Genomic DNA, 17,095 nt, shown 5'->3' with positions numbered 1-17,095 from the left:
ATTATAATATTTAAAGTAGGTTTATGCAGCTTCTCCTCAGGCCCTGGATTTCTCTGCTGTTCTCTGCATCTTGTTTGAAGTTGTTGCTAATGTGTACTAGTGTAACTGACAGCTGCGTATTTGTGATCCTCCTAGATCTTGATTTTTTTCCAAGGAAAAGAAACAAAACCAACCCTAAAGCTTTTCATATGGATCATTAATTTATTTTTTTTCTCAAGGACAACTTAATGTTAAAATTTACTTTACAGCAGGTTAAACACAAAGCAAAGTAAGTGACAATAATCTCTCATCCTAGCTTTGCCCTTGTGGGCCCACAGAAGCTAGTCCAAAGCAACGCTGCTTTCTGAGGGTGTTACACTTAAGAGAAATACAGACACCTTCCTAGAGCTCCAGTTTGTCCCTCAGCAATGCCAGGACTTCTTTGGCCTGTAGAAATCTGAGCAGAGTTCATAAGCAGTAAGCTATCTGAAATCTGAGGGGTGGTCCGTTAAATGTCACAAAAGCCCAGAAGTGTTTATTTAATAAAGAAAAAAAAATAACCAACAAACCCTGCCTGTAATTGCATGCAGTCCTGTGAGATCTCGCTGTGGACATTGAAACTCAGTTTCTCTTTTCTTGGATTTTCTACATTATTAACTGCATTCACTTTAATCTGATGAATAAGTGCTATCTACTTATAAATAAAATGAAACCAGGGAGAGACAGAGACTTCTGGCTGATGTGCTACAGGCCAAAGGTTAAATTCCTCCCCTATCCGAAACCTAAGTACAGTCTTCTTCCTGTGAGAATGAAATGACCAGGCAGTCTTGAGGTCACCAGCTCTACATAAAAATAAATAAAGTCTCAAGAAGTAGTTGGATTTTGTTTCAGGTTCTGTGTTGAAATCCTCATGGCACTGGGGTAGTGAGTACAATGGTATTACAGAGTTCAGACCTCGCTCTTTATTGATGTGACCGATTAGATACTCAGAATGAGGTAACTGTAAGGGACTTGCTGAAATGAAAAATTGTTAATATGAACACATCAGGCATCGTATGTGATGTCTGGTGAAACAAATCACCTCTTTATATGTGAAGACCACCTCAAAATACATTCTGAAAATGTTTTTTTAAAGAAAAAGAGGGCTGTTTTTCTTTTCTTTATTATTTAATATAAATCTTTTTTAAATTATGAGCCTGCCTTTAGCAGCAGTGCCACTTCTAACACCAGCAACAAGAAAACCCCATTGTGAGCATAAGCCTAAGGCAGAAGTCCTTGGCTTTTAGATCTCTTCCATGCGATGCTATGGCTGTACCTGTCCTGATGGAAGTGGTTATGAAGATGCCTTAACAGCACAGGCCCATTGCGCACAGGCCATTTTCTGATCCCTCTTCTTCCACCACTTGTGACACTTACATAGAAGCAAATACCATCCTTAGTATCAGTTATTTCAACAAAGAGTTTGAATAAACTGGCTTAGGACTTGCACAAAATAAGCATATTTTTACTTTTATTCCCATTTTTCTAAGTGCTTAGAGAGTGTTTGTCAAGAGAAGCTCAAGGCCAGACCCTCTGCAATGCACAACTGCCAGAATACCTAAGGAGTACTTTAACTAAAATGCATTCAGGTTTTTCTCGGGGTTTGGGGGGTTTTTTTTGCTATTTTTTTGCTTTCTGATAAATTCAGCTTTGCTGCCATCTTGTGTTAAATATTTTCCTCCTCAGTATTTCTTCTCATACTCCATAAAAGCATTTTGTATGGTGGAAAACAGTTTTCTTCAAGTATTGAAGCTGAAATTTAAACAGTCTATAGTGCATTCTCCTGAAATGCCCTTTAAACTGATCTTTAAAATTCAGGCATAAGCTGACATACTGAAAGATTCTTTCACTAGTTCTTCTGCTGTAATTTTGGTGTACTGTAATGTTCTGGTCTGGCTGCAGTTTTCCTGCAGTGCTTCTTCAGCTGAAAGGAGTGGGTTTAGCAGCAAGCTCCTACTTACAGGTTAAGTTAGTCCATGTCCTTTTTGACCGAACAAAGTCAGAGTAAGCACAAGAGTAGTTATGCTGCTGTATCTGAAGGAGCTGTAGTTGGGGACGCTCATGAGTAACTGCATCTATTACTGTGGGCATGGGCTTTGTACAGCTGGAGCCAGAGCAAAGCCTTAATTATAATTTACCTACTTATTTTATACTTTAGTTCTAAAAAAGGAAGATTAGTTTTCTTTTATGTAATTCTAGAATTACATTATAACCCTTAAAATTATAGAGCTCTTCCTATGTGTTTACATAATCAGAGATTTTTAAGATAAATTGTTGTATTTGGACCTTTGTTAGAACCACTTGAATAACCAGTAGGAGACTTTCAGGGCCAGGTCCTTAGCTGAGGTAATGATTTCAGCTGGACAGATGATGGTGTAAAGCTGAGACAATTTATACAAGCTGTGGAGCCCTTTACTTGACTGTGTGGCCTGCATTGTTTGTTTGATAGTGGAGTGTTTGAGGAATTCACACCCATTGTAGAGGCCTCACAAAAAGAGGCTTTTATGCCCAAGGATCTTCTCAGTTCTTCAGGCTCTGTGACCAACTTACTGGGCAGCCATCGGCTTTCACCACCTCAGCCTGAGGCCAGGGTTTCATCTGATCCTGCAATGCCGGTAAAAACCAAGGGTGAAGTCCTTCTCCAAGCCATGCCTTCATGCTTCTGTTTGTGTCGGACTGATGGTGTATTAACCTCAAACTGCTTTAATTTCCTAATGCAGCAAAACAGCAGCCTTCCCAAGACAGAGGTGCTCACTGAAGGGTTCAGTGATGCCAGAGCTGGCACAAGGATGTGTGGGATGTGTGACAAAAGCTGAATGGGGAACAAGACAGAACGGGAAGGGGAGAGCAAGACTTTGGTCTGGTAGCAGCAAGCCTTCATGTTAGCTCCTCTGCTCAGTGTGCTGCATCCTTGATCTCTCATCTGTCAAGCTGTGGAAGTTCGCTTGTTAAAGGATGTGGAATGTCTTGCAATGCTGGAATGGATGGGGCTCTAAAATGGCAAAAAAAATTATTCTAGCTATTCCCCTGAAATACGTATGTTACCTTAGTACAGCAGTCTCTTGGTGAACAATAGGAAGGAGGGAGGCAGAACAATTTCTTCAAGTAGGGCTGAGTGTAAATTTAGAGAAAATATAAACACAGTAAAAGCTACATTTTTAAGCTGTTTCACTTACAGTAATCTATGGTATTGGTAACACAAAGAAAAGTGCATTAAATATGAATGAAGGAATTTTTGTTGCCTGAGTCTAGGCTACTTCAATAGTCGATGGAGAGAGATAAATGTTTCCATTGGATCATTCATCCCATCCTGAGAGAAAAGTCTGAAAAAGGAAAAAGAATTATGGTCTTGAATACCTGTGGTTTTTTACTGAGTTAGGAGGCAGCCTGGACAGTCAGTTGCTTAGGCTAGATGATTAGCTCTTCAATGGCTGTAATACACTAAAATAAATCCGAACTGTTATTACAGCTTTTGTTGTTGTACATCCAAGTTAATGTCTCTTTTTTTTGTTGTTGTTTTCTTTACTTGTTTTTTGTAAACTGAATTATATATATAAAAAACCCCAGTCCATAATGAAAAATTAAATTCATGTTATTTAATAGCAGGTAAGATGGTTTACAGCAATGTCAAAGCACTTTTAAAATTTAGAACAGAATAACAAGGCTTTGAAAACTAATAGGTGGTAGGAACACATTAAATCAACAGCTAACACTAGTTGCACTTTTTACCACTTAAACATTATTGTAAAGCTAACTTTAAAAATAATTTTCAACTGGATAAGTACAGACTTCCAACTGTTCTGTTGGAGTCACTCACAGACATACCAGATAGGGTTTGCATTTTGTTCAGAGCAGGAAGAAGTAGTCTGGTTTTCTTGTGTTGTGTTAAGCTGTCCAAAGCATACTTTCAGGAGTCTCATTTGTAGAAAATAGGTCATAGCCCAAGCAATTGCTATGAAGACAGTGAAAAAAATTTTGAAGAAAACTTTAAACTCTGAAAGTATGAACTTGGAGAATGCACACCATCAAAGACTCCAGCTGAAATAGTGGATAAAATTACTAGGACAGTGAATTAAATTATTATGGAATTGACAACTGCATGGTGCAAAAGCCTGTTTAACTCCTCTCTCTCTTAAGGTCTGGCCATGGATTCCTTTCTCAGCAAAACTTTGCTCTTGCAAGTAGTGAAAGCTTGGTGTGTTCCAGGAGCTAAGACGCAGAATGTGTTTTGCTGATTGATTACTGTATTTTGCTGCTGAAAACTAACAGAAAATAAAGTGTCCTTAGTTTTTACTTTCTAATATCCATCTCAATGGAAGAAGTGCATAGCAGTTGCCAAAGCCTATTTTTTCACTGTCTCAGGCAATACCTATTCCTTGTAAGTTAGTGTATGTTCTGTTATCTTTGTGTTATATAGCATTACGAGCATATGTTAAAAATATATAACGCTTCTCAATTTTACTTTTTCAGCTCTTGGCCTTTCTTCAAGGATTATTTACATTTTACCATGAAGGATATGAACTGGCTCAGGAGTTTGCACCATACAAGCAGCAACTCCAGTTCAATTTGCAGAACGTAAGGATGATTTGTATTTATGCCATTTTGTTTGCTAATTTAATTTCAGGATATTAAAGTAGCCTCATAGAACTTTATTGGAACTCTAAATCTTGCTATGTTTCAGTAAGCTGAAATCAAAATAATATGTGAATAGGTAAAAGTTATTTTTGGTAAGGTTGATGTAATCAAGGTTCCTGTCAACAAATAACTTCAGAAAAATTAAACTTCAGATAGTTAATTTATGTTTTTCAGGTTCAAAATTTTGTGAGTGAGAACCAGAAAATGAGGACAGCAGCCAAGCTGTGATTAGAAAACAAGTAGTCCAGATAGGTTTAAACATGTGTAAATGCTTTCTTGAGTGTGGGACCTGTCTTCTGGAGTAGGCAAATGTCCCAGAAATGCTCCAACTGGTATAGAATGATGCAGTTTGTTTCTTTCAGATCACAAATAGCCATGAAAAACTTGTCCTGCTGTCTGCTAGCTTCCCACTATATATAAAGCATATTTGGGAAGCCATTCTTTGGAGCATCAAAGAACTGGTGGGGACTTCTTCCACAGTGAGCAGCTCTCACAAGCATGAAGTTCCACTGGAAGAAAGGATCTGCTATTTGTGTAGAGACTTACTCTCAACTGAGAAGGTGGATCTTTTGCTGTAGATTGGTCTGAACTTGGTAGTAAGAGCCATTCAAGGTGAACTGTACCTGAAAATTCCATAGCTTTCAGAAATAACAAAAATGCATTTAATCAATGTACTTCTCTACTCATCATAGTTGCTGTATACAAGTGTATATTTATTTCACTGTGTAACTCAAGATGTTACACTTACAAGGACATACAAGTAAGTAGATAGAAAACATTTTTACGCCTGATTTGCATTAAACAACTGTCATTTGCTTTTAAGGCAAAAAGTGAATTTCAACATGTTAATATTGGACCAGCCCTACATTTTTTGTGACAAGTAATGTCAAAGTACAGAACAAATAAAAAAAAAAAAAAGTGAAGATACTGTATCATTTGCTCCAAATGCTGTATTTTTTGCAGTTACTCCATTTCTTTTCCATTCTTTCAAGTAAAGGTACTCACCCAACAGAAATTTTTGTAGCTGCAGTAGAGTCAAAGAATCTACAGCAGTTTAGAAGATCTGACATCAGCTTTTCTAGATAGTTCCTTGGCCGCTGAACTTAGGGAATATGAAACAGGTCTGGGAGTACAAAAGCACCTTACTGTGCGCAATTGCTATTGTAATAAAGAGGTTGGGGTTTACTGTTAGTGTGGGTTACTGGAAAATAAAATACCGGCATTTTCCCTGTAGCAGCTTGCCATTAGAGAGGCGTATGTTGGCTTGAAGTTGGAAGACAGCATTGCCTTGGCACTGTTAATGTAGGTCTGCATTCTTAGGAGTACTGCACTCTTCCAGGCTTTGCTGCAACTAAACATGCACAGCACACCTCCGTGGTCCCCTCCCTTTTTATGTCTGTGGTTTATATATAGCCGTAGATCCCGTTTAAAATGCTGCTTGATGAAATAATGCAAAAACTCCTATGTGATTAACCGTTTCCTTTTGGATCAAAATGCAAATGTTGTATGTCTGTAGGGCATCTCAGCTCCTTGTTTGTCCTTTCAAATTATTTATTTGCTACTTTTGGTTTGCTACTGAGACTTTTCAGGTAAAGGCACAAGGGGTCAGTGTTGTTGCGCAGCACAGTTTCAGTGAAAGGGTGAAAAACATGCTTCAGTCCAGAGATTTGTTTAATAAGGCAGGTTCTGAGAGGAGTGTGAGCCCACAGCACAGGGCAAAACTGGCATTGTAAGTTAGAATAAGTTGGGATCTTCTATGTGCATATCTAGAGAAACAGAATTATTAACAGATTTTTTCAATTTCAGTGTTAATTAAGAAATAGTTAAACTTAATCTCTTCTTAAATATTAAATAAGTGCAACTTGAAGTTTTAAATAGACTGCAGAGGTAGAGGGAGATGTAAAGTTCGGCAGAAGGAACGATGTATTATGATATTTTGTATTATATTTCTACATCAGAGAAACATGTACATGAAGATATAGTGGGATACAGTACATCATTCACTGCTGTTATACAAAAGTTTGAATTCTGACTCCAGATCTAGATCCACATCTTCCTTTTGCTAGCTTGGCTGTCCACTGATTTGTCACTCAGAGGATCACCCGGCCTCAGACTGAAGTGAAATAATTTATGTAGAGAAAGACGAACTGAGGACAGAGTTCAGGGAAAATTGTGTTCAGCCTGTCTGTTGTATCTCTCAAAAGTACTCTTCTCCATTGCATTGTGTTTTAAGGTCTTGGAGAATAGTTGATCCAAACTGCTGTTTCTGTTCTTAAAATTGTCCTACAGGTTAGAGTAGGAGCAGTAAGAGCCGTAGGAGTAGCAGAGCAGTGGCAGACTGACAGCTCTTATCAGGTCACCATGTCCTAGCATGACCTGTTTTCACTTTCCCTGTTTCAGCTGGCCGGTGGCCTCTTTGTTTGTCCATTTGGCTTTGTCTTCTATAACTTGATTCAAAGTCCTGGCTACTTAAAAGTAGTCATTACATATTAATTAATTAATAGACAAAGAGAGGTAAGCTTTCAGAATCAAGACATTCCTCCCTTCAATGGCATGTCCCTCCTGAAGGTCTCAAAATGATCTCTGTTAAGTTCGGTCTGAAGTGATATTTCATCCTAAGGATATAATCTGAAAAGTTCAGGGAAGAATTTTACCTCCCTCTCTAATAATAATGTATGTCTTCAAGAAGATGTAACATGTATTATTATACTACTGTGCAGCTCCATGAACGGTCCGCAAAAAGGGGAAAATATTCTACCAGGGTGTAAAATCCTGAAAACATCTTTCTGACTAGTCTGATTAGAGTCTATAAGATGACTGCAGAAACATAAAATTCTTCCCTACTACCTGTAGGACAAAATGTTCAACACCTGGTATGTTGGTAGCAACCTATCAAACTTACAGCATCTGATAATAATGCTCCTTTACTATATCGTGCCAGGTACGTGGAGGGAAACCCTGGCCTCACTGAATTCAATAGGAAAAAATGTCCATTTACATGCATATAGATACTAGCAAATGTAAATAACCCACCTTGCTACCTAATTGTTTGCCTGGTTACACACACAATATTTAGGGTAGACACTTCCATGTTTTTGGCACAGTTTTGCCACTTGTGACCTGTTTCTTACCTAGCATATTTATGTTATTCTTTACTGTGGTGGTTGCATAGTCCTATCAAAAACTGTTCATGACATTGCCAGTAACCTGACTGTTCTGAGTATCAGCAGCTGTGGTATTACTGCAGATACGGATACACAGTACATTTGTCGCTTCCACACGTGGAGACACTGCAGATGCCTGGAGACATTAGCCTGGCGTTAACCCAAACTAGTGTTTTCTGTGCTGTACCTCAAGTTGTGCAGTGGGACTTAATACCTGGAGCTATGCTATCAGCAGCTTCTAGTTTAGCCTGACTTCCATCTGTGTATCCTAAAATACATGGAGAGAAAGCGTGCACCTGTCTGCAGAATACTATGTAAGCATACCTAAAGATATGAAATGACCTCCTTTCTGAGGTTCAGTGACCTGCAGAAAGAGGAATGTTACCGTTCTCAACTATGTTTCCTTTACACTTGTGTGCTGACATTGAATTCTTTATTACTATGTTGTTCCTAGGCTTCTAGAGAAATTAAAGGTATTATTCTTTATTGGGTTTTTTTTCTCTCCTTTTGTCTCTGTCAAGTGCTTCTGTTGGTCTCTGATACAGTTTTCTTGGCATTATGACTAACTAGTTCTTCATTATTGTTTTAGTACTTGCATGACATGATGAGGATTTTTTGTTTGTTTCCTTTTCCGGGTATTAGACACGGAATAATTTTGAAAGCACTAGGCAGGAAGTGGAGAGACTCATGCAAAGAATGAAATCGGCCAACCAGGATTACAGACCACCAAGTCAATGGACAATGGAAGGCTATCTCTATGTGCAGGAGAAACGTGAGTAAAACAGTTGTACCTTTTAATTTTATTTGAAAGGCATAGCAACATGCAAAGATGAGAAAATGGTTCAGTTAGCAAGACAACACATCAGCTCTCTGTTTGAATATCTGCAGACTTCTGCTGTAGTTGCTTTCCAAATGATTGAGAGGTTCAAAAGTGTTTGACTTTTCAAAAAGCTCTTATAGAGTAGCTACAGTCAGATGGGATGGTGATCAAAACACTTGTAAGCAACGCAACTCCTTCCCTCTGTCCTTGTGGGTAGGTGCCTGCTATGGGTCACCTCAGTGGCTGGTAGCAAGCTCTGCTCTGGCTGGCTACCCTACACCTTGCTGCAGAAGCTGCAAGATCTCAGCACTCTGCTTTGGCTCTACCTTTCAAAGCCTGCTGCCTCAGGTACTTTCCGTGCCTGAACAGGGCCTATATAGTTCACCCAGCAGGAGCAAGTTCCACCTTGTACCAGGAATTTCCACTTGACCCAGCCACCTTGAGAGTAAATGAACGTGCACATAATGAAAAACAGAGATGTAAGAAAAAGAAAAGTAATCTAAATACAGTCTGTCGGCTCCAAAATAGCTGCAAATCTATACCTGTGTTCTATTCACTTCATAAAACATGAGAATGAAATGATGAACTAAATGAAGCTATAGAACTAAAGTTGTCGTAAGTGGCTGAAAGTACTTGGAAGAGCCTAGCAGTACATCAAGTGATGAATGAAAACAGAACCAGGAAATAAGTGAGAAGGCAAAGGAGAGAATTCAAAACTATACATCAGCTGAAGTATCAGCTGTCAGTGATTTACACTCTAGCCAGTACAGAAAACCAAGCCAAACTAGCTATGTTAGGCAGGATCATACAAAACCCCCAGTAAAATAGTTTTCATTGCATGGGATACCCAGATTTATATATTTATTTAAAAAATTTTGTATTTGCTGTGGAATCAACCTGACACTAGCGGATTGTGTAGCGGTGTTTTGAGATAGTGTGTACATTCTCATGCAAGTTCGATGTTCATGCAAAAATTATTAAATGCAACTTTACACCTGATTTCTCAATCTAAAAATAAATAGAAGCCATCTGGATATAGAACTCCTGTGTCAGATTTGACCCCACTTGACCTCAGTTTTGAGGATATCTTCTTCACTGCTTGTTTTTAGGTGATAACTGCGCCAAAGAGACCACATGGAGTTATAGATAACTGATTTTTCATGAAATTAATCTTTATTCTATATGTGAGCTAAAAGAAAGAAGCCTCAATGCTTATCAGTTAACATCAGCCACTCTTATTAGCACTGAAAGTTTTAAGAAGACCCTCTATGTTTTAATTGAGTAATAATAATAAAAGAAACCTGTGTTAAGTGGAAATTACATTGAGCTCTGGTAATGGGAGAGGGAGAAAAGGAGTGAAATATTGGACACATGCTGTGCTTCATTAAATAGTGAGAGGTCAACTTGACATCCTTTTACTGAAAAGAAATTTGTTCATTAATTTATTCTGGAGTAAGAGTAACAGGGTCTGTAATATCTGTGTCAGTAGGAAAGGTACTAGTTGTATATTTCCTTGTCATGCAGGTTTACTTTCCTACAACTATCATCCCATAAATTCTTGTCAAATTATGGGTAATGGGGTTGAACATCTGCTATTCTTGAAAGTCAATCCTGTATATATTTATTACTGGTATGCATGGTGGCAAATATGTTTGGTTTTGTTTTTTTTTTTAAATGGCAGTAGGACATAAAATGTTTTCATTCAGATGGATGGCCATGAGTGACAGACTTAAAGTTGCAATGTAGGTGTCTTGCTACACTTTTTTAATGAAAAACGGGTGACTTCTAAACTCACTTAGAACTGCTTTGGGAGTGTTCATCCTTATATACGCTGAAACATTTAATGAAATGCCATCAGAGGAAAAATTGATGCAGAGTAATTATAGATTTTGTTTTGCTATGTGAAAATAAGCTTAAATATGGGAACAGAACAGCTAACTTCTGAGGGTGGGTAACTAGTTGACTTTTCAATTCATGACATTACTTTCCTGCAAAAAGCAGGCAATGGGAGAACTTTCTCCAAGCTGACATCACAGACCATGCAAATTTCCACATCTACATTTCTGGGTTGCCAGACATCTGACTTACAAGACTGATGCAGTCTCTTGTATTTCCACCACCCTTGTGGAAGGCTACGTTTAGAAGGCAAAGCCATTTTATCTATAGTAAAACTATTAGTTTTGTTTTTAACACTTTACATTTTTATTTTAACTGGTTACATTTGAAAAAAAAACAACACCACCACAAAACACTTGAAATACTACTTTTTTTTTTTTAACTCAGAGCTCTTTCATTTTAAAAAGAATTACAAGGTTCAGATATACTTTACTTTGAAAAAATTAATGTCTTATTTTTCCTGTGAGTGTTTACCATTGAAGTGAATTAGAAAATCACGTGTGGGTTGAAAGTATCATCTAGTCCTTTCCTATTCTGAATTCACACACTAGATACAATACTGCATTAGATACATATATATTTTGCTTTGGCATATACCTTTGCAATGGTTCTCAGAGAGGGACCATGTTTGAATGCCAGGCTCTGAAGCATAATGCTACCCAAGAGGAAAGAAATTATTTTCTTTCTTGGTACCTCTTCACACAGCCATTGTGTTTGTTCTCTGCAGCTGAGTACCCAGCAGCTGTGTCGATGCTAGTAAAAAAAATGGGGCTGTACTCAGCCAGAGACAAGCTTGCCCAGGGTATCCCATCCTCTGTGTTAAATGTCCTGTCCTCAGAAATCAGGAAGAGTTTTTCATGTTACCTAGTCAGTGTGAATGCTGCCAGCACTGTTTATTAACCAGTACAGTTATAGCCATAATCTTCTGACCCAAGGGGGGGCAGTCACACTGCAAAAACCTGAATTGTCCTGTTCTCTGCAGTGCACCACCCCTCCAGATGGATCTGTAAGAATCCGGGAGCTTATCTTGTTCTCTGTGCTACAGTAAACGTTGGGGTTTTTTCCAGAAAATTGTGGGAGATCTTAGCTGTACTTGTGGGACATGGAGAGAATTACGGAAATAGTGGGAGGATGTACTCCATGTCCTCGCAGCAAAGAACACGTTATAAATACAGGTATTTACAGCTAGGTTAGAGGATGAAGTTTAAAACACCATTTAGCTTAAGCTCAAGAGGGTTTTGTGTTTAGATTCACTGAAGGTTCACAGCAATGCCTGAGCAAAACTCTGGGTAATCCAGGAGTGATAACATCTTCTGCATCAGAGAGCCTATACTTTGCAGTCGGATTAAGAAGTAGCGTGGTGTGACCTCTGCAGGATAAGGCATACATCCATGCACTTGGGGATTGCTATAGATTTCATGTGTGGCTATCTAAATGAAAGACTGGTGAATCCCTAAGTACATTTTACTTTGGTGTTGTGAGTGTGTGCAGTTGTCAGTTTGTGGACAAGGTCCACTGTTACAGCCACCACTTCCCCAGCAGGACCCCTTTCAAGACATAAAAGGCCAGTGTTTCTTGCTGAAGGTGCCACCTCTGCCACCTAGCATTATATCCCTCTTCTCTAAAACACTGTTGGGTTAGAGTGCACTGTTCCTTTCCTTCCTTTCCACTCATGTAATGAAATCACCTGTTAGTGTTCAACTATCTTAAGATTCTGTCTCTGAGCCAATGCCATTTTACCCACTCCCTTAAGGTAACAGGTGGAAGAATAACTTCCCTACGATACTACCAAAAGTATTTGTTACCTTTGACAAGAACTCTGAAAGGAAAGGGAAATGCACTCTTGACTTCATGACTTCATCCAGTTTTCTGGATCTAATAGCAGACTTCAAGGTTTCCCTCAGAGCAAGGATGTAATACTGGATCGTTGTGCTTCACTTGGGTTCAAAAAATCTTCAACTCTATTTCCTAGGCAGAAGAATCCTCAGGATCTTGCCGTCTCCTGCCTGTGTACCCTAGTAAAATGCTGTTACCCATTCAGTTGCTAAAGAAAATCAGTCTGCTGGAACTTTGTTAAGTAACCTTATCAAGCTGTAATATTTTTTAAAATTATACCTGAACAACATGTTCACATTAAAAAAAATAGGGGTTTTATTATTATTATTATTCTCTAGTCTACATGTGATTGCTGTTACATTTAATTTCTCTATTCTAACTTCAACTAAAGTAATGATAAAATGCCAAAATAATTATTTTTAATATTGTCTCTCTTTAATCTAGGACCTCTTGGATTTACATGGGTAAAGCATTACTGCACTTACGATAAAGGAACAAAAACATTTACAATGAGTATAGCTGAAACAAAATCTGGTGGAAAAGTGGTGAGTTGCACATACATGAACACATACATGAACATGTAACTTATGTCATAGAAACAGATGCTGGTAAAGTTTTGAATTTAGGGAGTTTCTGAAATATAATGATTAAGTAACAAATATATGACAGAAAGCTCTTAACTGTAGTCTAAATTTATACACAGAGGAATTACTGTATATGTTCCTAAATAATATTAATCCCCATCTTAACGTGTTCTTTGGACTGTTTATACAGTTAAATTTGAGATGTGAAGCCAAGGTGTATCAGCATACTTGCTGTGCTAATTTAGTTTTGTTTTGTTTTATAGAATGGCCTTGTCACAAGCTCACCAGAAATATTCAAGCTGAAATCTTGCATCAGGAGAAAAACAGATTCAATTGACAAACGTTTCTGTTTTGATATTGAAGTCTTTGAGAGGTTTGCATTTTTTTGTTGTGTTAACAAATTGAAAATAATTAAAAATAGAAGCATTTGTAACAAGTATTTTGCAACAAAAATAATAGTTACTCCTGTAATAGGAACACATATTTCTCAATAGGCCTGTATCCAGACAAACTAGGCTTTCAAGACTTAGTACTTGTTTATTCAAAATTGTTTTTCTAAAAAACATCATTACATTTCATATGTGTTATCTTAACTATATTATATTTGTGTGCAGATACAAGATGGATTCTTACAGAACCTGTAGCACAACTGACTACCCTTTTTTAGGAACAGATCATAAATACTTTTATAAATACTTACTAATAAGCATATTCTGTACCAATCTTTATTTATTTCAGAAATATATGGGAGCACATAATTTTTCTTTTTTGAAAATTACTTCTACAACATTTTTCCCCTCTTTTTCCTGGATGTTAAAACTACATAAGAGAAATGAAAACAGCTTTCTCATATTTGAAGTATATGTATACAGTGCTTTGTAAAAGTATTTTTTTCAAGCTTGGGAATAAGGAGACATATTTAATTATTTTTTCCCTTAAAATCGGATAAATAGACTGACTTTTGTAGTCATTTGCTTAAGAAATATTTTATGACTGATACTGTCATTTAAATTCTATTCAGAACTGCTGTATTTACATGAATATTTTGAAACTACTTTAATACTTTCAAATATAGTACATTATTTTTCTAAAATAGACTTCAAGTGAGTCCAGGTTTAAGAAACAGAAATTTTATATGAACAAACGTTGAGACTAATTGGTCTCTTGAAAGCTCCTAAGCTTGAATTGACAGGTTGAGTCTGAAATTGGTAGTTTTTTCTTTCTAAGTAGAATTGCATTGATTAGACATATCTGTGGCAGTACCATAGTAACGTATTCACAAGTGAGTGTTGTCCCTTCTGTCTCCCTTGCTCTACTAGAATGTCCACAGTTCAATAGAACTGCACAGAACAATTAGTTCCATCTGCAGTTCTTCAAGTTCTCGTTAAAAAGATAGTTACAGGCACTTCTTGCATATCATTTATTCCCTTTGGACATTTTGATTGATTACAAATGTGCATGGCCTACAAGGTAAAGTCATTCTGGAAACTTGGGCAGGAGATGGGAAGGGCTGTAGGATACAAAGCTACCTGGTCATTATTGTAAGGGTCTAACTTTCCCAGGCTGATGGAAAGTTCACTTTTACAATTGATTTGGTATTCAGCAGGGAAGTAGTGATTTTTTTTACAAGTCAGCAGGGGAGATAAATAGACAATGGAATACCTAGAAATATTTGGTGGGAGTTCATATACAGGGGCAACATTAATCTCTTCTGAACGTTTTGTTGGTAAAACTTGGATTTCACCTAAGAAAGAGAAAATACAGTGGCTGTTACTGATGTCAGTAATGTGTAAGAATGTGAGAGTTGATGTAAATATAAGCACAGGACTGGAATACTGAAGATTCAAAAGTCTGTGATAATGACTGCATTTGAAATAATTTTAAGTTCAAGACTTAATATTATTTACTTGGAGTATAATGTTTGACATCACCTGCCAAATACAGAAAAACTTTAAAAGTAATGGGCATTAGTAAAAGGTGAGTTTCCTTAGTCATGTGAAGGTATGACTTTTCATAATGAAAAAACTTTTTAAAAATGTGCAGCTACACCAGTCTTCAAGATTTTGTTGCAAGATTTTGAGTAAATTCTGTCTCCAAATACTTTTATCCCATAGAACTAATTATCTCCTTATATTTTGTGCAACATTGTAGGAAAAGTTACATGAAATATTATTTTATTAAAAAATTGGAAGACCACGCAGACTGATGTGCACATCTCATTTCATGAAAGGGCCATGTTAACTGAAAGAAACCCTTGTGAACAAGTAATGGAGAACAGACACTGTCGGCTCTTCTAATTGACATAATTAATTTAACATTTGCTTTGGTGTCTGTCACACCTACATTCAGCTCAGACTTGTAAAAACTAATCTAGAGGTCACACCATCTTATTTGCACTGGAGCTATAAAAAGAGGTAGCATCAAAAAGTATGTTTTACCTTGAATGTAGTGTTAATTTCTGACAAATTACCAACTGCTTCAGTAACTAGAGAGAAAGTTAGCTCAAAACATATTGGAGTTTGTTTGGTGGGGTTATTTTGTTTGTCTTTTTAGAGGAAACTAATATTTGAAGGTTGTAGTGTTAGATATTTGAGTGTTAAAACATGATATACAATGACTGCAAACTTGGCCAACAGACTGAATCAGAAACCCAGAGCTAAGACCAGGTTTCTCTGAGCCTGAAGTGAAATGACACTGAGAAATTTCTGCTCTTACTGTACATGCTGACCAAAGGGACTACAAGTATAAATGCAATTTTCCAACTTAAATATTAATCAGTAATCAGAAAGAAGAAAAAACAAAAATCAGTTTCTATTTCTAAAATGTTTTTGAGAGAAAAATTCCTAGGGCAAGAATCTGTGAGTAGGGAGCAAGATGGAATGTTAAAACAGAAATAAACTTAGACTGTATATAGATAGAAAATAGAAATACAAACCAAAAAAAAAACCAAACCCAGAAACAGAAAAACAATCATACCTCTTAATCTGGATTAACTGTATTTTTTACACTTGTGATAGTAGATAGCAAACAGTACTCCGCTTGGCATTTTTATGTGTAAGGGCAGGGCTTGCTGCTTCTTGAATGGTTTGGTGTATGTGTGTGAACACACATTTTGATATTTTATATTGTCCAATTGCTTTCTTGCATGCTTTTTAAATAGAAAGTGACAGTGTAGGTCTTTTGGAGCAAGTGGGAAAAGGATGGTGGGGTTTTGGGTAGTTATTTTTTATGGTGGAAGATGAAAACCTAGTAAAAACTACCGTGTCCTTTTATTTGTGAACTTACCATGGAAAAATCACGGTTTGGGACAGTCTGCTGAAAGTTTTGAGCAGAGTTGTACTAGCCTAGTGTGGGTGCAGGAATTTTTAAAATTGACTGTCTCATGGGCATTCTATGTTCGCAAATCAGTGAATTAATTTCAAAGCATTTCTTAAAGGAGTAATTTGGCTATGATCACAAGTAGAGACTAATTATTTGTATTTACATGTCTGTTCATATAGTTGTTCCAGCAACAAAGACTGAAATTGGTTCCCTCATCCCTTCACTGGTTCCCATGACTCCTTTTCTGTGCAATGTCAAAGCTTCATCAACAGAGAGTATACGCCTATTTTTTAACTCCTATCCTAACAGTATAGATCACAGCCAGCGGAAAGAACTAGTTTTATGAATCCTCTCGAATAAAGAATTCCTGCTCCATGACAGTACTCAGCTCAGTTGGCTTTACATCTGCAGACTTGAGATACCATCTCAAAGTGCTCTTTTTAGGCAACCATTTTAGGGCACATTTCTTTTGACTGACTTTGGATGTCTATTATGGGGTATGATGGCTTTTAGATTAGAAGTACCTACTTCTCTTCATTTGCTATGAAAGGAATGTAGATAACTAGCTCAAAGCATAGACTATTTAGTCAAATTGAGCTGATGTATCTTGCCCTTAAGTTTTCCACCCTGAGCATCTCTCCCCACTGAAAACTGGGTTGTATGGGATCCTGTTTGCAGATTTGTAACTCATCATGCAATATGGAGGTGCCTAATACCTATTAGATGGCTGTAGCGTTTAATACTAGGCATCTAAAATCACGTGTTGCAGTACCAAGCTTTTAAAAAACAGACCTGTTTTTTAATCGAGCTCGAAGTTACTG

At 37.2% G+C, this 17,095-nt stretch overlaps 1 protein-coding gene across 1 annotated transcript in view; it reads left to right on the top strand.

The window, feature by feature from the left end:
* Positions 1–17,095, top strand: part of ARHGAP42 (Rho GTPase activating protein 42) — a 162,143-nt gene that overhangs the window by 110,916 nt on the left and 34,132 nt on the right. The window contains exons 7-10 of the mRNA XM_005230550.4: positions 4,489–4,593; positions 8,460–8,589; positions 12,814–12,914; positions 13,217–13,326. Of these exons, the coding sequence (XP_005230607.1) occupies positions 4,489–4,593; positions 8,460–8,589; positions 12,814–12,914; positions 13,217–13,326 (446 nt within the window). The remainder of the gene's footprint in view (positions 1–4,488; positions 4,594–8,459; positions 8,590–12,813; positions 12,915–13,216; positions 13,327–17,095) is intronic.

This window comes from Falco peregrinus, chromosome 4 (assembly GCF_023634155.1).
Source record: "Falco peregrinus isolate bFalPer1 chromosome 4, bFalPer1.pri, whole genome shotgun sequence".
Classification (NCBI taxonomy): domain Eukaryota; kingdom Metazoa; phylum Chordata; class Aves; order Falconiformes; family Falconidae; genus Falco; species Falco peregrinus.
Note: the sequence above shows the minus strand (reverse complement) of the source record. Positions and strands in the feature narration are given on the sequence as shown.